General features: G+C 31.4%; 1 protein-coding gene across 5 annotated transcripts in view; it reads left to right on the forward strand.

Annotated features, from left to right (window-relative positions):
* The window catches only part of LOC127710461 (uncharacterized), a 35,083-nt gene extending 15,247 nt beyond the window's left edge, over positions 1–19,836 (forward strand). For 2 of the 5 annotated variants that reach the window (XM_052216323.1, XM_052216324.1), the window contains 11 exons: positions 3,588–3,656; positions 4,587–4,671; positions 4,924–5,029; positions 6,200–6,262; positions 6,597–6,689; positions 12,793–12,883; positions 13,509–13,601; positions 14,848–14,891; positions 15,815–15,990; positions 17,042–17,133; positions 17,789–19,836. In XM_052216323.1, coding sequence (XP_052072283.1) covers positions 3,588–3,656; positions 4,587–4,671; positions 4,924–5,029; positions 6,200–6,262; positions 6,597–6,689; positions 12,793–12,883; positions 13,509–13,601; positions 14,848–14,891; positions 15,815–15,990; positions 17,042–17,133; positions 17,789–17,935 — 1,059 coding nt within the window. In that variant the 3' untranslated portion in view covers positions 17,936–19,836. The remainder of the gene's footprint in view (positions 1–3,587; positions 3,657–4,586; positions 4,672–4,923; positions 5,030–6,199; positions 6,263–6,596; positions 6,690–12,792; positions 12,884–13,508; positions 13,602–14,847; positions 14,892–15,814; positions 15,991–17,041; positions 17,134–17,788) is intronic. The other 3 variants (XM_052216326.1, XM_052216327.1, XR_007986199.1) reach the window with 2 other exon arrangements.
* Positions 19,837–21,012: the final 1,176 nt, after the last annotated feature.

Below are 21,012 nucleotides of genomic sequence, written 5' to 3' on the forward strand. Positions count from 1 at the left end.
AGATTTAACAAATCGCTTAAAACTTTACCGATTTACGATTTTTTTTCACTGAAAATTTTAGCACCACGGTAAAAAATTATACATCGTGGTAAGACCGATACCACCACGGTCAAAAATTATACATCGTGGGCCCGCGGTCCTTTAAGGGGCTGGGGAGAAAACTGTGTATAATGTGTTTGAAATGGGAAATGGAACATGTTTACAATTTGAGATTTTTTTCAGTTGAGTTTTTTTCTGAAAAATCGGAGATAACTCTAATGTAAACCATGTTCCATTGGCTTATACAAATACATTATACATTAATCACTATGTCTGATAAATTCTGATAGTTAAGTTAGGTTTAAGGTATATTGCTTCTCTGGGCACCACTAAAATTGATATTACTGGTGGTTTTAACAAAATGTTATCAGGGTTTGACACATGCAATATTCCACTTGTCCTATGTCTGTATACTTAGACCTAGAATTCACATATTTCATTGCTATTGGACCTGAGTGGATATTTAATCTCACCATTGATTGTTCTTCTTTTAAACTATTGTAGCAAATTTTGGTTCAAACCTATAAGATAAAGTTATTTCAGTGACCTGTTTTGTTTTCAATATCATTTTAACTTCATTTTTTTTCTCTTTGAAAGCCAGTTGGAATTTAAAAAAAAAGATTGTTTTCAATATCATTTTAATTTCTTTTTTCTCTCTGTGATAACCATTTGTTATTTTTTCGAATTGTTTTACCCAGCTCAACAGAATCAGAGGGTATATAAGAATCCTCATGTCCATTTGTTACACTTTTGGATTCCAGATGATAAATAAAGAATAGTATTTTGAAATTTAATTGAAATTTTTTGGATCATTGAAGACAAGTTCAGATAGATTTAAGTTGTTTTCACTTTAACTTTTCCAGAGTTATGGTACTTAATTTTTGGAAAAATTCAAAATTTTGTGGTTTCCAGAAAAAATAAATGGGAAACCTTTTTTTGAAATTGATTGAAATTTCAATGGAATGCTTTGAAGCACTATTAACAGAATCATGATTTCTCTAGTTGCAGTGAGCAGGGGTATCTGTGATCACTAGATCACCTCTATATATAAAAATAAGAAGATGTGGTATGATTGCCAATGAGACAACTCTCCACAAGTGACTAAATGACACAGAAATTAACAACTATAGGTCACCGTACGGCCTTCAACAATGAGCAAAACCCATACCGCATAGTCAGCTATAAAAAACCCCGGAAAACTTACGGCCTGATTTATGTTAAAATAATGAACGAAAAACAAATATGATATACAGCAACAAACGACAACCACTGAATTACAGGCTCCTGACTTGGGACAGGCACATACAGAATGTGGCAGGGTTAAACATGTTAGTTTTTGTCGAGCCTGCGACTTTTGTCGCAGAAAGCTCGACATAGGGATAGTGATCTGGCGGCGGCGGCGGCGGCGTTAGCTCACTTCTTAAAAGCTTTATATTTTAGAGGGTGAAAGACCTGGATGCTTCATACTTTGTATATGGATGCCTCATGTTACGAAGTTTCCGTCAGTCACATGTCCAATGTCCTTGACCTTATTTTCATGGTTCAGTGACTACTTGAAAAAAAAGTTAAGATTTTTTGTAATGTTAAATTCTCTCTTATTATAAGTAATAGGATAACTATATTTGGTATGTGCGTACCTTGCAAGGTCCTCATGCCCGTCAGACAGTTTTCACTTGACCTCGACTTCATTTCATGGATCAGTGAACAAGGTTAAGTTTTGGTGGTCAAGTCCATATCTCAGATACTATAAGCAATAGGTCTAGTATATTCGGTGTATGGAAGGACTGTAAGGTGTACATGTCCAACTGGCAGGTGTCATCTGACCTTGACCTCATTTTCATGGTTCAGTGGTTATAGTTAAGTTTTTGTGTTTTGGTCTGTTTTTCTTATACTGTATGCAATAGGTCTACTATATTTGGTGTATGGAAGGATTGTAAGGTGTACATGTCTAGCTGGCAGGTGTCATCTGACCTTGACCTCATTTTCATGGTTCAGTGGTTATAGTTGAGTTTTTGTGTTTTGGTCTGTTTTTCTTATACTGTATGCAATAGGTCTACAATATTTGGTGTATGGAATGATTGTAAGGTGTACATGTCTAGCTGGCAGGTGTCATCTGACCTTGACCTCATTTTCATGGTTCAGTGGTCAAAGTTAAGTTTTTGAGTTTTGGTCTTTTTTTCTAATACTATGTGCAATAGTTCAACTATATTTGGTATGTGCGTACCTTGCAAGGTCCTCATGCCCGTCAGACAGTTTTCACTTGACCTCGACCTCATTTCATGGATCAATGAACAAGGTTAAGTTTTGGTGGTCAAGTCCATATCTCAGATACTTTAAGCAATAGGTCTAGTATATTTGGTGTATGGAAGGACTGTAAGGTGTACATGTCCAACTGGCAGGTGTCATCTGACCTTGACCTCATTTTCATGGTTCAGTGGTTATAGTTAAGTTTTTGTGTTTTGGTCTGTTTTTCTTATACTGTATGCAATAGGTCTACTATATTTGGTGTATGGAAGGATTGTAAGGTGTACATGTCTAGCTGGCAGGTGTCATCTGACCTTGACCTCATTTTCATGGTTCAGTGGTTATAGTTGAGTTTTTGTGTTTTGGTCTGTTTTTCTTATACTGTATGCAATAGGTCTACAATATTTGGTGTATGGAATGATTGTAAGGTGTACATGTCTAGCTGGCAGGTGTCATCTGACCTTGACCTCATTTTCATGGTTCAGTGGTCAAAGTTAAGTTTTTGAGTTTTGGTCTTTTTTTCTAATACTATGTGCAATAGTTCAACTATATTTGGTATGTGCGTACCTTGCAAGGTCCTCATGCCCGTCAGACAGTTTTCACTTGACCTCGACCTCATTTCATGGATCAATGAACAAGGTTAAGTTTTGGTGGTCAAGTCCATATCTCAGATACTATAAGCAATAGGTCTAGTATATTTGGTGTATGGAAGGACTGTAAGGTGTACATGTCCAACTGGCAGGTGTCATCTGACCTTGACCTCATTTTCATGGTTCAGTGGTTATAGTTAAGTTTTTGTGTTTTGGTCTGTTTTTCTTATACTATTTGCAATAGTTCAACTATATTTGGTGTATGGAAATATTTTATGATCTATTTGGCAGTCACGCAGGTTTTATTTGACCTTGACCTCATTTTCAAGGTTCATTGCTCAGTGTTAAGTTTTTGTGTTTTGGTCTGTTTTTCTTAAACTATAAGCAATAGGTCAACTCTATTTGTTGTATGGAAGAATTGTTAGCTGTACATGCCTGCCTAGCATGGTTCATCTGACCTTGACCTCATTTTCATGGTTCATTGGTCAATGTTTAGTTTACTTGGTTAATGTTAAGTTTATGTGACAGTTGTAATAAAGCTTTATATTTAGGACTATCAACATGATATCAATGATTAGTAAAGAAGGCGAGACATTTCAGCGTGTGCACTCTTGTTTTATTAACTTTTTAAATTTTTTTTTTCTTTGCTAGCCAGATATTTTTTTTGGTTTTTTGTTTTTTTCATGTTAACCTCATTTTTTTATTTTTTGATAGCCAGCACATATGGAGAAAATACTGAAAGCAGAGAGTTGTAAGCTAACTGTACCACAGTTTCAGTATGAAGTAAGTTATTTATTAAGTCTTGTAAAACCCCTAATTAAAAAAAAATTTGGTAGAACACCTTGTTGCTACTTAGTCTAATATTTTTTTTCTAATCTGGATGGATATTTCGGTTGCAATTTTTAGTTTGGTGAATGAACAGATTTTTTACTGTCATTTTAAAAATAGCTATTTTAGACACTATAACTAACCATTAAATACAAAAAATGATTTACTGAATTAGCTAAAATTTGTATTCTGACATTGTGGGTTTTAAGGGCAACGTAGGTTGTTATTTTTTTTTCTTGTTATTTTTATTCTTATATGAGGACCTATATAATTCAAACCAGTATAACCACAGTATATCTTCTTTTAGCGCAAATGAATTAATACACAAAATTGGCTGTTCCCTGTTACACCCATCTTATTTATACAACCAGGTAAACTCAATTTGCCCACAGTAAAAGACACGTTTTACTTTGGACCAAGCTTCAAATAGAATACGGTTATCTTTATTCTAATGCAAAATAAACAAATCAGTCCTTTTCAGTTATTATTTCGGTGTAAAATTTCATAAAAATGAAATATCTGCGAAATGATGTTATCGTCTTTGGCAACTAAACAAGGAGACGTCATATGTATGCTTCCATCATCAAATGTAAACACTGGGCGTTATCAGGCTTCTTGTACACCTCAGAATGTAATAAAATTAGATAGAAAGAGTTTTATAGTTCCATATTTAATGGAAAGTTATTTAGGAGCCAGCTAAGATTTTCTAAAAGTGCATTGTTTGTCTGAATATAATATACATTTAAAAACTTTGTGATGAAGTAAAGAAAAAGAGTTTTTTTTTACACTGTTAATAATGATTATATTCTTCAGTAGGGTTACTATTGTACAGTGAAGGTTTTTGTGTAACAGTAAAATTACAAATTCTTAAACTTTTCTTTTCAGATAAAACTACATTATTACAAAGATTTGTTTTCTTTATTGACCAAAGACCAGAAAGCTGCAATGCCTATTTTAGATCCAACTCAAGGTAGGTTTAAGACTAATAATTTTGTTTATATTCAAGTCCTGATATTTTTGTATTGTTCAGTCAAATTTCTCTAAAAAGAACCCCTACAGGCTGATGATTTGCTTAGATTAGACAGTTGTATGGTTACAGGGTTAATGACATTGTTTCAACTGATAACAGAGCTAGGTTTATAAGGGTTTGATTTAATCAGGTTTCACTATACTAAAGATCTATATTTGCATGGCTTAAGACAATTTGATATTATTTTTGTAGCACAACATCCTCCCTGGAGACATTGGTACAATGATGTAATACCACCTCATACTAAACCTCAGGATAGGAGGAAGGCTAGAGAGGAAAGAGAGGCTGAGAGGGATAGGTAAGATGCAGAAGATGCATAAAATCAAGGGACTCATACAGTCAAACCTGATATAAAGAAAAGTCAACCCTTTTAACCCCAAAAAAAATCCTGCCTCGTCAGGACACCCTCTTCTTACCCCCTGATGTAATACTTATGCATTTTGCACCTCATATCAAAGGTCATGGGTCTCTTATAAGGTCAATTTCCTCAGGTTTTTAGGGTGACCTTTATATACAGATTCAACTGTACTATGATTAAGAGTTTACAGCTAACAGAAAAATTCAAATTTAAATAAAATATGACAAGGAAATAGTTATATAAAAAAATGTTTGACATTATACAGATAAAGACTCTTGTTGAAGTTGTTGTTGACCTTTAAACCCTGGCCTTTATAGTTGATATTTGTTCCTAAGACCATAATTTAAACTCGTATTAACCAAAATAAAGGATATGCTCAATTTAAACTGAGTCAATATTTGTTTTGATATTGATCAATTGATATACATGTATGTAAGGTACACCAATTTTGATTTTTTTATGTCTTTGAAGGAAAGAAATGTTTTCTCTGATTTTTTAGTGTCGAAACATAAAACGTTGTCTTAACAGACTGAAAGTAGGTGCTTTGAAAATATCATTAAGGCTGTTCCATTAAAATATACATGGTACCTAGGGAAGGATTTTTGAAAGTAGGGAATCCACCAATTAAAGCAGTTTTAGAGATCTGCATACATCATAAACGTGTTGTCATACTCACCTTTAGTTACAAATTCAAGTTGCCTTTCCTGGGTACCATGTATGTTTTTATGTTACAGCCCTTACGTCCACTGGAGCAAAATTGATACCAGTAAAAGTAAATTCCTGGACTTGAAATAGGTAGATTGATATTAACAACAAATGTCACCTTAATTAAACCAATAGAATTATGTATTCAATATCATCATGTAATATACATAAATATATTATGTTGTATCATGAATATTTCATGCATTATAAACCATGAAACATTGGGAAGGGGTGGGGCATGTAGTCTTTTAAACATATCAGTGGAACTCAAATTCAAAAACAATGGTTCAGAGAAGTTCTGTTGGTAACAAAGAGATAGACAAAATCTGAGATCAGGAATTATATAGAAAAAAGAACTAATAAAAAACAGAAAACTAATGTTATTAATTTTTCATTTGTTTGTAGACAATTACAACAGCAAAAAGACGTTGAAACTGCTAGAAAGGAACAAGATCAAAGGGAAAGAAGGTATTATAATTGACTCATGATCAAAAAATATATCAGACGAAAGGAAAACGGAATTCAAATTCAAACAAATATAACTCTTGTATCTAGACTCTGTAATTTCTTGTTTTTTTTAATGATATGACATTTTAAATAGAAGAAACAGGAAATTATGTTATTAATTTTAATTTTAATTTTTACAGTATCAGACGCTGGATATTTTGTACATTTTTCAATAAAAAAAGCATCCTAAAAGTTTTTCACCCTTAATATAATTCTTTAGTATAAATACCTTTTACGTTGAAATTCTAGTGTTGGTTTTTATTTGTGTACAGTGTTTTATGTTGTAAAATTACAGCTTTAAAACCCCATCTGTTGTGGGAAGAGCGCAAGCTCCTAGCACATACTTGGGTAGTGATAAACGTTACTCTGTAGTGAATAGTACAAAACCGTAAGATATGTGTTTTGTCCAAGTTCTTGCTATTTGTACATGTCTAAACTCGCTGGATTTGGGAATTGTTTTATTTTTGAAGTTCTAACAAAATTTGTTGTCATTTGCTAAGTTTTTGCTATGTGTACAGTTTTAAAATCGCTGGATTTGTGAATTGTTACATTTATAAAATTCTAACAAAATTTGTCATTTGTCTATTTTACATTGTTTTAAGTGGAAAGTAAGTCATGTTGCATGTTTATTGATAACATAAGCCTGATAATTTATACAATAATAAAACATGGGTTCGAAACAATAGATCTTAAACATTTTTGTTTTTAATTTCAAAAGAACATTTAGAGAATACAGTAATCAGTCCATAAGTATTATATTTAAGTAGTCTGTATTCTTTTCACTAATGACTTAAAGGAACAGGTAAGATGAAGTCAATATTTCCATTACATTACCCTGCATGGTACATGACCCTTCATATGACCTTCACATTTTGAACCCTTGTTATATTGATATGGTAACTAGAAGAATTTGAATACTATCAATGAATTTATGTTGTATTAACTATGTTTGATTTAATATAATTGCATGATTTAACATAAATGTAACACTTTTGCTGAGTTTGAAGAAAAACTAAACAAAGTGAAACTTTAAAACCAAGCTAATTCCTTGTAACATTTTAAAATTAAACATTATAAAATTGCTTTTGTCAAATAACATGAAAGTAAACCTTATCTGATAAAATTCATTTAAACTTTCTTGTTTCCATACATAACTTAAAAGGTGAGGCCGAATCTGTTATCATCCACTCTTTCTCTTCCAAAATTTTGTCCACAGTGAGAGAGTTACTGCAGACACAGAAAATCAAATTAATTCTCTGAACTTTTTCTTTTATAATGATTAGGATCAGAACTTTCAAAATTTTTTTTTATGTGGCAAAAGTTTCTGTTTTAAAGTTTATTTTTTCACAGCAATAGACTCCATTTTAGTTGGAAATTATCAAACTGTAACAATAATTTTACAGTTTTCATTAAGATTATCCATGTTTTGTGAGTGGTAAGTGGGTCTTTCTTTTTACAATTTTTACAAGAGATGTCACCCATTTCGTGGGGTGTTATACATTTACTTTTCAAAAAATGTTGTTGCCCCAAATCATTAAAAATTTTCCTGTTATATTTCAATACTAGTTAGGCATTTGTATTTTGCTTTGGCGTACAAATTGGTCGATTGCATATAATTTTTTTTTAAATCTACTCCCCAGAAAGATGACTCTGGTAAAGGGAAGTAACAGTAACTTTGTAAAAAAAATTAAGCAGGAAACTACCTCTAGCCAATGATGTTTTAGTTTTCAGCTGAAGTTAAAGAGTTTTCTTGTCTTTTCTTTCTATTTTTTTCAAATACCAATTATAAAATTATTTACTGATGGGTTTATTCATAGATTGTATGATTTTTCTCACAGAGAAAGGTATAAATTGTTTAGAGATTCTAAACTTATACCTGAAACTATGTAAGTCATAATTGATCAAATTTATCATAGTTCACCTGCATGCTTGTTCAGTCTTGTTAAATTTATTTTTCTGCTCATATCAGTAAGTTCAAGCTTAACTTGTATATTCACCAATATTTCAGCAAAGCAGACCAGTATGTTATTATCTTAGCCTGTTTCATAACCATTACAGCTTTATTTTTTATACCAACAATTGATTACATTCAAAGCTCTGCAAATCAAAATTGTTGAGTCTTTTCAGAATGACAGCTGTTAGCTCTATTGTATTGTGTTCTATCCAATTTGAATAAAATATGTTGGGTATATTTCATTGGGACAGCCATGTAACACAAACAGATCTTTTGTTTTTACACAACTTGTAAAACAAGGCAAAAAAGTGTAAACTTAAAAAAAATGGACTTTTTGTATGAAGGTCAATTATATTATTTTGGACACTAGTTATTGTTTAGTTTTTACTTTCTAAAATTGTGTACTATGAACAATGTGAGAAACTGATAAAAATTGAAAAGTATGCTGTAACTTTTTATTGGTTTTGATTTTCAGTCCATGTATTTAAGAATTTCTATACAGAATAGTAAACATATTAACATGTATAAACAAACATGATTTAAGATTCCCATATATGCAAACCATTAGTTCATTAACTTAACTTTCTTTTTGCACGTAATAATAAGAATATAAGAATCATACATTTGATTTTAAAAGCAAGCTTGAAGTAAGCTCCAATTATCCTAATTTATAACATTATGCACAATGTATTCCTTGTTTATATAATAAGTGTTTTTATTGGAAGTATGAATGGGATTTGCTTTTAAGAAAAATTATGTGATCCCTTACACAATGAATATCCACGTTAAAATAAAAAAAATAAATTGTTGATCAGATGAACTTTGACAAACGAAACACAGAGCATATTTGAGAAACATAAACGGCATGGCATGGCATTAATATAAAATAGTCCTGGTGTTATGGGAAAAGGGCATTAATGTCCATGTGTATTTAGATTTTTGAAATATAAAATATTTCTATCACATACTCCTAGCCTCAATATCAAAGTTTATTCCTAATGTTTTCCAAGCTATACAAAGTTTATGTTGCCTCTCATGGTTAGATTATTAAGTTGATTTCCAAAGAAGTGATGCTATGTTAGAACATTAATGCCATTTATATAACCACCCGTAAAATCATGTTTTACAAAATCACTTGAATGTTGGCCTCTAATGTAAGATGTATATGTACAAAGTCTGGGCTGTGTTTCTTATACTGTAAAGGGGGCCTCAGAGGAAAGGTGGTCCAAGTTGTTCATCTAAAGTGATTACTGGCCTGTCAATAAAGAGGTTGTGAGTTCGATTCTAATATGAAGTTCTTCTTTAGTTTTGAATACAAAGCCATGTTCTAATTTCAATAAAACATGGGCTGCCCGTGATTGACGACACAATTGATAGTATAACGTCAGTAGAATTTTGAACAATGCTGGATATCAAAATGGACATTTGTGATGTTGTTGCTCGCTAGGAAATTAAATAAAATAATTCTAAAAGTAAGTTTACATGCATCTGTTCACTTATTATCCTTAAACTGATGATTTTCTATAACTTTTTTGGTTCATCAAATCAAAATGGCTGCCTTTCGAGTGTGTATTATAGGTCCGCTTTGAAGTACAAACGCTCGGTATTAAGATATTGACAAATATAATGCCTACCCATGTTAAAATGAGCATAGAGCATAGCACGAAAGAATTATTTCTTAATTCCTGTTTATGGCAAGGGGAGTTTAACTGTGATCTCAATTGACTAGGATTACCAGTTTTCCTGCTGTGGTTCTCTATTCACTATTGGCACTCTGACTTCCTCCGCCAATAATAACTGTCCCCCATGATGTACCGGTTGCTTATATTTTAGTGTGCAGAATGTGGAATTGAAAACTGAACAAAAATTCGAGATTAATAATTGTGATTCCAGGAAAATCTCCTGACAGATATTTATTAGATATCAGAATACCAGTTCTTATTATTGCAAAACTCACCCAGTCGCATTATTCGCATTAATAACCTCACAATATTTTCTGAATTTACTGTATGTATTTCACAAAAACACTTGGATGGCTTTCCCTTGATATCATGACTTCATTTATATCAATGTTTAATACTCTTGTAGCACCTGTATTTTTAGCTCACCTGGCCCAAAGGGCCAAGTGAGCTTTTCTCATCACTTGGCGTCCGTCGTCCGTTAACTTTTACAAAAATCTTCTCCTCTGAAACTACTGGGCCAAAGTTAACCAAACTTGGCCACAATCATCATTGGGGTATCTAGTTTAAAAAATGTGTCCGATGACCCGGCCCGCCAACCAAGATGGCTGCCATGGCTAAAAATAGAACATAGGGGTAAAATGTAGATTTTGGCTTATATCTCTGAAACTAAAGCATTTAGAGCAAATCTGACAGGGGTAAAATTGTTCATCAGGTCAAGATCTATCTGCCCTGAAATTTTCAGACAAATCAGACAACCCGTTGTTGGGTTGCTGCCCCTGAGTTGGTAATTTTAAGAAAATTTTGCAGTTTTTGTAATATCTTCAATATTATTATAGATATAGATAAACTGTAAACAGCAATAATGTACAGCAAAGTAAGATCTACAAATAAGTCAATTGACCCCTTAAGGAGTAATTGCCCTTATAGTCAATTTTTAACAATTTTTCATAATTTTTGTAATCTTTTACAAAAATCTTCTTCTCTGAAACTACTGGGCCAAATAGAATCAAACTTGGCCACAATCATCATTAGGGTATTTAGTTTAAAAAATGTGTCCGATGATCCAACCCGCCGACCAAAATGGCCGACATGGTTAAAAGTAGAACATAGGGGAAAAATGCAGTTTATGGCTTATATCTCTGAAACTAAAGCATTTAGAGCAAATCTGACAATTGGTAAAAATGTTCATCAAGTGAAGTTCTATCTGCCCTGATATTTTCAGACGAATCAGACAATCTGTTGTTGGGTTGCTGCCCCTGAATTAGTTATTTTAAGGAAATTTTGCAGTTTTTGGAAATTATCTTGAATATTATTATAGATAGAGATAAACTGTAAACAGCAATAATGGTCAGCAAAGTAAGATCTACAAATAAGTTAACATGACCAAAATTGTCAATTGACCCCTTAAGGAGTTATTGCCCTTTATAGTCAATTTTTTACAATTTTCGTAAATTTTTGTAATCTTTTACAAAAATCTTCTCCTCTGAAACTACTGGGCCAAATAGAATCAAACTTAGCCACTATCATCATTAGGGTATTCAGTTTAAAAAATGTGTCCGATGACCCTGCCTGCCAACAAAGATGGCCGACATGGCAAAAAATAGAACATATGGGGTAAAATGCAAGTTTTGTCTATTATTCTGATAACCGTTATAAAAAGAGGAAATCTGAATAGGGTAAAATTGTTCAGAATGTTGAGCTCTACCAATTATTCATATACGTCATAACTGTAAGACAATTTCCTGTTGGAGTTATTGCCCTTAAATGACAAATTTTACCACTTTTTTTCGATTTTTGCCTATTATCATATTTTGAAAACTATGAAAGATAGAGAGAAACTTTAAATTGCAAAAATGATCAGAAGGACAAGTTCTTCAAATAAGTCTTATGGTTGAAATCATCAGTTGACTCCTTATTAGAGTTATTGCCCTTTGATGCTGATTTGTACAATTTTTTTTGCGTTTTTGTCTTATATCTTAAAACTTATAATAGATAGAAAGAAACTTAAATATACAAAAATGATCAGCAAGACAAAATCTACAATTAGGACAAATGGCAGAAATTGTCCAACAACTCCTTATTAGAGTTATTGCCCTTTAATTATGATTTTTACCATTTTTTTGGCATTTTTCCTTGTATGATATTAATTATAATAGATAGATAGAAACTTAAATAATCAAAAATGATAAGCAAGACGAGACCTACTAACAAGTCAAATTTTGCTGATATAATAAGTAGACTGTTACTCTTTATAGGAGTTTTTTTTACCCTCTTTTGTGTTTAGAGCAAAAGCTAAATAAGATCATGAAGATAGAGAGAAACTAAACAGACTTCAATGATCAGCAATATAAGATTCAAAAAAAAACAGAGATTTTTGTCATTAATTCTATTCTCGTCTACAATGTTGGAGAGTGTCCCCTGTTGAATATGCATATAGACCAAGGTGAGCGACACGAGCCTCTAGTTTTATTTTTTGATTGTTTAGTATTGTCAAATTTAATGATGACAAGATTAAAAGAACAAATGATTGGTTAAAAGATTAGCCAAGTCATTACCATATCATATCTTCTCTTTTTTGTTACATATATTATATGGTATAAATTATTATATGAATTATCATATTCTTTAAGTAAATGATTATTTAGGTTAATGAAGGGTGCTCTACTTCCCTTTAAAATGTATATGCATTATTCATATTTTATGAACAAAACAATTTACTGAAAGCAGTGCTAATCTATACAATTGCAGCATAGTTGCAGTGAGATCTAATTTTGTTATTATTCCTGTATCTTTGTCTATCTAAATAATCTATTTTACAACAAATAAGAATCATGCCTGAATTATAATTCTAACAGAGATGAAGAGGAAACCTTTCTCAAGATGGCTGCTGTAGACAGACAAAGAGTGGAGGAGGAAAGAATAGCATTACAAGATCAGTTAGATGAGGTAACAATACTTGATTAAAATACTGATCCTGTGTCCACTCTTCACTTACATTGAAACTCAGAAGGATCTGACAAAGCTCCATACTACTTTTCTTGTATCTTTTAAAAAGATTTCAGGTTGTTTTTGCGATATCTAATCTTAGATACATGAAAAGGATTAAAATACAGAATTATCCATGACTTTAAACATTTAATGTATACCTATTTAAAACAAAATCAATTGTTTCACTTTGCAGGAGCTTCCAATGTTAAGATATTGGGTTTTTTTTTATAGTTTCTGTGTGTATTTAAGATTTCTTCTCTTATGCAAGGAAAATTGATAAAAGAAAAAGTTGTGAAAACTAGAATTGGATTTTTTTAACAGGATGCCTTCAGATATCTATAAATATACTTGATGAAAAATATCAAAACATTTGATGACTGTTTTAGAGACAGCTAAAGAAAACTGCATCCTATGAGAACCATGTAAAGTTTTAAAAAAATACTATGGTCTAGATGCAACCATAGCATCATTCCAGAATCAGGGATAATTATGTAAAGTAAAATATAAATGTATATCTGTAACCATAGCAACATGCCAAAATCAAGGTTATTCTAATGACTTTTTGTATTATGTTCTGTTGTAGGAAAGAAGGAGAAGAATTGAAGCTGAAAAACGAGCACAAGCTGAAATAGATCAACTTAAACTAGAGTTAGCTGCAATGAAACATACAAAACCAGTAATATTGATTTTAAGAAATGTTAACTAATTTTTTTATATGACCGCAAAATTTTTGCGGCCTTATAATGTTATGGCGATGTCATTGTTGTCAAAAGACATTTGGTTTCCTTACAATAACTTGAGTATAAGTATATGAATCTCTATGAAATTGTACCACAAGGTTCCATAGCGCAAAAGGAAGGTTGGGATTGATTTTGGGGGTTATTGTCTTAACTGTTTAGGAAATAGGGGTAAAAAAACAAGCATTTTTCTTGTTTCAGGACAATAACTTATGTATAAGTGTATGGATCCCTATGAAATTGTATCTCAAGGTTTCCAACCTCAAAAGGAAGGTTGGGATTGATTTTGGGGGTTATGGCCTTAACTGTTTAGGAATTAGGGGCAAAAACAGGGCAAAAAAAACCAAGGATTTTCTGGTTTCCAGACAATCACTCGAGTACAAGTCTATGGTCCTTATGAAATTGTACCAAAAGGTTTCTTACTAAAAAAGGAAGGTTGGGATTATTTTTGGGGGTATGGCCCTGACAGTTTATGAATTAGGGGTCAAAAAGGGGCAAACACCAATACTTTTTTAATACTTTGTATAAATTGCTTATTTCTTGACCAATTTCAATAGGGTTTAATTAAAAGTCTTGAGTTCTTGGGGTTCTTTAATATACTATCTTTTATGTAAAGATATCACAGTAAAAGTTTATTTATATTTTACAACAAAAAATATCCATCTGTTAACTAGCTCTCAGGTAAATACACCTTATCACTATTTGTCTGCTATAACCGGCAATCACAGTCGTTTCCGTTAAATTTTGACGTTATAAGAGAAAATGTGATGCAACAATGCAAAGGTGATTGTTGTATGACGTCAGTAGTTCAAGGTAGCAAAATGTCTGGTCAAGTGTCACAGATTCCAAAATACCAATAAGGTCTGTTGTAAATTCTTTTTAAATTGTTACAGAAGCTTTTTAAAATTGTAAGCTGTATCAAGATAAATAACTCAAGTGAAACAGCTTTATTTATATTTTTGTATTTTATTTTGATGACTAAATTTGTCTTAATTAGTTATCACTTTTTTATATATTCTTTTTTGCAAAATCGTCATCAAATCGAACATTCAAAATATAAAAAAAGGTTGAATTATAGAAATAACTTCTGGTATGAAAGCTATATTCTGTAATTATTTATTTCATCAAAAATCTGATTCATGCATTTAAAAGTTTTTAACCATAAATTTAAAATTGTGTTTTCAGCCATCTAGAGCTCCTTCAACAAACAGCATGTCATCAAATATTAGGTGAGTCTACATTTTGTCCTGCTCAATACAGTTCACCAAGCAAGTAAAAAAACTGTTCAAAAAATGATCTGGTTTCATTATTTGATAAAATAGTTGGTCAAGGTCTGTTTATACGATATATCAATAGTTATTTTTTACCTAATTGTTAATCGAAATGTGCAAATATTTTTACAGAAAGGGAGTTAAAAGATCATACTAACATTTGAAAACATCTCCAAATATTTGCAATAGGTTTAATGAAATTTGTTCCGTGATCAGTGTTTCTGATAATTTATAACTTAATTTTCCCTTATTTTTAGAATACAGACTGAAATAACTCTTAATATTATTTGAAATATGGTAATATAAATTGTAAAGTAGAAAAAATTTCAACAGGCATATTGATATAGGCAAGAAGAAGACTATGCAATTTTATTTGTGAATCTTTTTACCTATCTTTGTGTCCTTTTTGTATGTCTGTTTCTCATCCCTTTATTTGCCCTTAAATTGTGGATTCATTCATAATGCTCCCTGAAAAATTCTGGAGTAAATAGTAATAATTTTTTCTGTCCTTTTGTCCTTCCTTCTATGTGACTGAAAAAAGTTATTTCCAGATGAGAACGTATAAAGATGAATTGTACTATGTAAGCAATCTTCAGATCTAAAAGCAGTCACCTCTTGTTACTTTGAATTAATTTTTGTCTCATTGAGCTTTTTTAACATCTTATTATAATTGTTGAAATTAAAACATTTCAAGTGTTGCATCAGTTAAAGCTTTGTGGTCCTGATAAAATTTAAGTGAAATTGATTGGTTATAACAAAATGGGTTTACACTGTTGTCCAGATTGTACATGAATAGCTAGCATTACTGTAGCTGTTTTTTTTTTTTATCAATTTCATTAGTTTTAGAGAGCAAATATTTTAATATTTTTGTTTTACTTCAGTCGTTTGATAATAGCTCCACCACCCAGCAGAGCCTCAAAAATAACAATAGAACCATTAGTTGTGTTGCCTCCTGTTGAGGAAGCAAGGACACCAACTCCAGCACAAACACCTACAGAGCAGAGAAATAAAATCATCATAGACTTCCTTAGACGTGCAAAGCATGGGGTTGATAAAGGTATTTTCCAATCAACCAAAACATATATATATTTCCCCTGTAGAATAATATTTCAGATAAAGGTTGAAAGACTTTTTTGATGACTTTTAGATTTAAACCATTTCACTTAGAATAATAATTGTCGTTTTTCTTAAATTCTATCGTTGATGATGTCAACATTTAGGTTCAGTTAAAGTTTCTATACACCTCAATATTTTTTGGTTCTGATTTAAATGAAAAAAACAAGACCACCAGAGGCAATCCTTAATTCTGATTGGTCAATTTAAAAAAGAAAATACACAAACTAAATGATGAAAATTGCTGTAAACTTTTTATTTTTTTGAGTATAGAATGGTTACCAAAGGCAATTCTTGACTCGGATAGGACAATAAAAAACATCTTCCTCTCAGAAAATACAAATGATATGTATTAGATGATTGGGAGATGCTCTTCTAACCATCTCAATTTAGTGCTGAAATGGTAGTAAACATGGTAGTATGGATGGCATATGTTTTCTATTAGAACCCCCTACAAAGTAGATATCATCTTATATTGGTTTGGTGGCAAATAAAGTTGCAATGGTGGTACATTGTTACCATTGAAATCTTTTTGGAAATAACATTTTTATTAACCCCCTGTTCCTAAGGAGGGAGCTATGAATCACAGCTTCCTGAAATTTGGCATCAAGCCTTGTTTGAGCGTGCTATACTGTGTGATGTGTTTTCATATCCATTGCTAATCAACTTCATGTTTATCGAATACTTATAGTGGGAGTTTCATTAGGGAGCAGTAGCTCAAAGTTCAACTTGTTTTCTCTAAAACTCAATGGTTAATAACAAACCTGAAAGGATTCAATTTCTGAACCACAAAATTGAGTATGCACAAACATACATTTAGTTCTGGCAGAGAAAGTAAAAACCCCAAAATTAAGTCTCCACAAACATACAGTTTATATCCAGTATAATGTGTACTCATGACAATGAATGAATTCACAGTAACAGTCAAATATTATTATAAATATTTCACAAATGTATATCTAGATATAACAGTAATGTTCTTTCTTTTTTTCTAGTTGCCCATGCAGAGGGAAATGATAAGTCAGATTTAGACAGAGAGACTGAAGGATATCTTAGACAAAATGTTAGAGACATCAAAAATGCACAGGTAACTCTATTGTAGGGATCTTATAATACTATATTACAGGCTCTCTTCAGGTAACTCTATTGTAGGGATCTTATATTACCATATTACAGGCTTTCTTCTTTACTATCTGCACTTACTGTGTAATGAGTGGTAAGGATGTCAGAGCCTCTGGAATAGGTCACTATTTCAAGCTTCATGATATATGATAAGGGTGAGAAATTAATATGAAATATATGACACGGTTGCTAATTAAATAATGAGTATCTACAACTAATCAGCTGTCAATTTTTTGTACACCTGCGATTAAAACCCTAATCATAAATGCATGAGCTATTTGTCAAATCTATTTAACTCTCCATGAAATAGCATAAGCATGATAGCTAACGGTTTATTTTGTATAAAAAAATATATGATAGGGTATGCATTTTTGTTATTCAAAATATGTAAAAAAGGTGGGGTACTGGATGTCTCAGATCATCCCATATAGCCTTTTTGTGCTGATGCGGCTTAAAGCAATCACCAATCAATCAATCAATAGATAGATGTCTCAGCTGCTCACCCACAAATGGATTGAAGTGGCCCCTTTAGTATAATACACTTTTGGGATAAACTGATTGCTGTAAACTTTAGAAATAACTTACTATTTATATATATATGAATATGTTGTTACTTACAGAAAGAAGTATTTGGCAAGACATTGGATCCAGGAGAGTTTGACAAGATGCCACCAAAGAAACAACAAGATACAAGTGAAAAGATGATTAAATTGATGCAGAAATGGAGAGAAGAAAGAAGGGCTAAAGAACTGGCAAAGAAAAGATAGAAAATGAAAGTTGACATGGAAACTTATGGTGCATTAAAAACTTATTTTGTTTGAAGACAACACAATTTATTGTTGTGGATTTTTAACTTACAATAAATAAACCGCTAGTGAAATATTTGTGATTTTGTAATTGATATTGTGTAATCAGAAATATTTTTCTAGTTTAATACAAAATTTGTGACAGGATTAAAATATCATTAAGAATCTCTTGCATTCTAAAATTTGATAGTTCTTTTATGTAGTAATTCCTGAGATTTCATAATTGAAAGCCACATTTTTGTCTGTTTGTTCAACACAGGGATTGATAAATACATACTGTATTTTAGAATTAACAGCATAAAATATTATAATGTGCTTTCATCTTTGAAAATGAAAACTTTTCTTTTGATACTGCTTGTTTCAGCAAGAAAGTTAGTTGATTCCGTTATCCAGAACAATCTCCTATTTATAACTGTAATTTATGATCAAGGTTTGTCCTTATATGTTTACTGTTACTTGACTATAGGTGTTGCTGTTAACCTTTACCTATTGATCAACCAGATTGTAAAATTGACAATACAATTGGGACATTTAAATTGACCAGTTGGTATTGTTAGAGTTGACAAATAGATGATCACTCATGCATTTAGAGTCTAGCTTGATCCTGTCCCATCAGACGCCATCATTACACCTGTTCAATTGTAACTATTGAAGTGTAACAGGGATTTTTTTTTTAAATATTGAGAATGAAATCTTCTGATAACTTGACTTTTGATACTGCTTGTTTCAGTAAGAAGATTAGTTGATACTGTTTTTCCAGAACAATCTCATATTTAAAACTGTAATTTATGTTCAAGGTTTGTCTTTATATGTTTAAAATGTAGAAAGTTTTCAAATTTTGAAAATTTCATGTTTCTGTTAATGGAAATTCTGTGCAAATCTGTGAATATCATGTCATTTTTATGCCCCACCATCACCAGAAGGGGCATTAAGTGTTAAACTTGTCTGTTGGTACGTCCCAAAATTGGTTTCTGTTCTCTAACTTTAGTTTGCCTCAACCAAATGTTATGAAACTTAGACACAATGCTTATTACCACAAAACACAGATCTAGTTCGAAATTTGCTGGCCTCACTTTTACTGTTCTCTAGTTATGCCCTTTATAACGTTATATGCATGCAGGGGCATCATCTGTGTCCCATGGACACATTCTCCATTTATTTTTTTTAAGATCCTGATTGATTGTTCATAAAATCAAAATTATAAAATTTAAGACCATTTTCAGAAACTGCTGTATAAGGTGCTTTAATTTATAATAGGAATCATTCGTGCCAAATAATCTTGATGAATTTAAGATGTATGTTGTAAAACTTTTGCAGTATTTAATATTGTTTTTTTTATTGAACCAAAATTTGTTCAGGATTCAATTTCAAATAGATTTAAGAACATATCATATCAGAATTTATGAAAATTTATCTCAAGGGACCAGATTTGTATACATGGACATGCATCATGGAATAAAGTAGAAAAATATTTTAGAGTAAGAATATTAAAGAGGCAGAAAAAGAAGTGCAAGCAACAAAAAAGATCTCAATTTACAATTAATTTTAAACTTTATTTCAATTGTTTGATGTAAAGTAAAGAATTTCTTTTAGTTGAGAATGTTTCTTGGTAAGTATTTAGCACAAAAACAGTTTCAAAGTTTTTTTTAGGGGAAAGGCAGATTAGATGATTAAAAGCTGTGATAACTTCAGGAATTACCCTTATGCGATGTAATATCCGTCCTTATTTAAATGTTTTAAATGAATACACCCAGGAGACTACACTATTTATAACTTTTATGTTTCTATATTTTATATACTATACTTGTTTGTTATTTATAAGGATCTTTATGTTATGAAAATAATAAAAAAATAATAATATTGTTTTGCTTGCTTTGTCATGATTTTAATTGGAAGGAGTGAAAAAAAACTGAAAATAGGTTGTTTTTATCTTTCTATTGCACTTGGTGTTGTTTGTTTGTTGTCTTTTTTACTTTTATTTTTAATTGTTCTCTTGGTGCCTTCATCCTTTTAGTGAATATGAACATTAATGCTTTTTTATGTTTTTAAATAACCTTACAATTTTCACATTTATGATGAACTTCAAAGCAGCCTTTTCAACAAAAGTTGAAGATCTCACAGTGACTTTGAGATGATTAAACATTTACTTTTTATCTTCTTGGAAACTTACAGGCTTTATTTAGATCAGATATTCTATGTATCCAATGCTGGGAAGTAGAAGGGGGTAGATAGTTTTTTACCCATTCATCCGTCAGTCATCTCTGTTTCAAGATGTCAAATTAAATACTTTCTTTTGCCAGGATTGCAATATTCCAAGACTAGCGTTTCCTATTATGATATCCATATTATAGGGTTACTCACAAGGATGTTATTCAAATGCCAAAGTTGAAGTCAACCCTTTGAAAACCCTAACGGTGGACGCAAAACATTATTTGATTGACCGTTATGGAATATCACATATGACCAAGATATGTTCAACTTGAACCTTATTTCCCATGACAGTTGTTTTCCATTCGTTTGATGTTTTTGAGCTTTTCATTTTGTCATTTGATAAGGGACTTTCAATTTTGAATTTTCCTTGGAGTTCCATATTTTTGTTATTTTACTTTTTCCTCGATTGAGACACAATCCAATGCGACTTAATTATCACCGATTTTGTTTTTAACATATAATGATACCACCGGTATATCAAAAACTACTTATCCTTTCGGAAAATTTAATTCTTTCATGCGTTTTTTTTTTCTGTTTTGGGGATTTAGAGAAACTTCATACAGTTGCTTCTTAAGATGAATGAAAAAAAATAAGCATTAAACCTTAATTTCATTTCCTCTATATAGATGATGTAGGCTCACTGAATATTTCAAATTTGGTGACTATTTTGAACTAAATCACATTGACCTTTAAAATTAAGGATACGACACATTCGGTTAGGTCAGCTTCATATCTTCACGTACATCTTAGCATTACAAGCCTGGATAGATTAAGTACTAAAAATACGAGGCGAATTAAATTTTCTAAATGTGAATCTTCAATTTCTT

The sequence above is a fragment of the Mytilus californianus genome, unplaced genomic scaffold, assembly GCF_021869535.1.
Source record: "Mytilus californianus isolate M0D057914Y unplaced genomic scaffold, xbMytCali1.0.p SCAF_8, whole genome shotgun sequence".
NCBI classification, from domain to species: domain Eukaryota; kingdom Metazoa; phylum Mollusca; class Bivalvia; order Mytilida; family Mytilidae; genus Mytilus; species Mytilus californianus.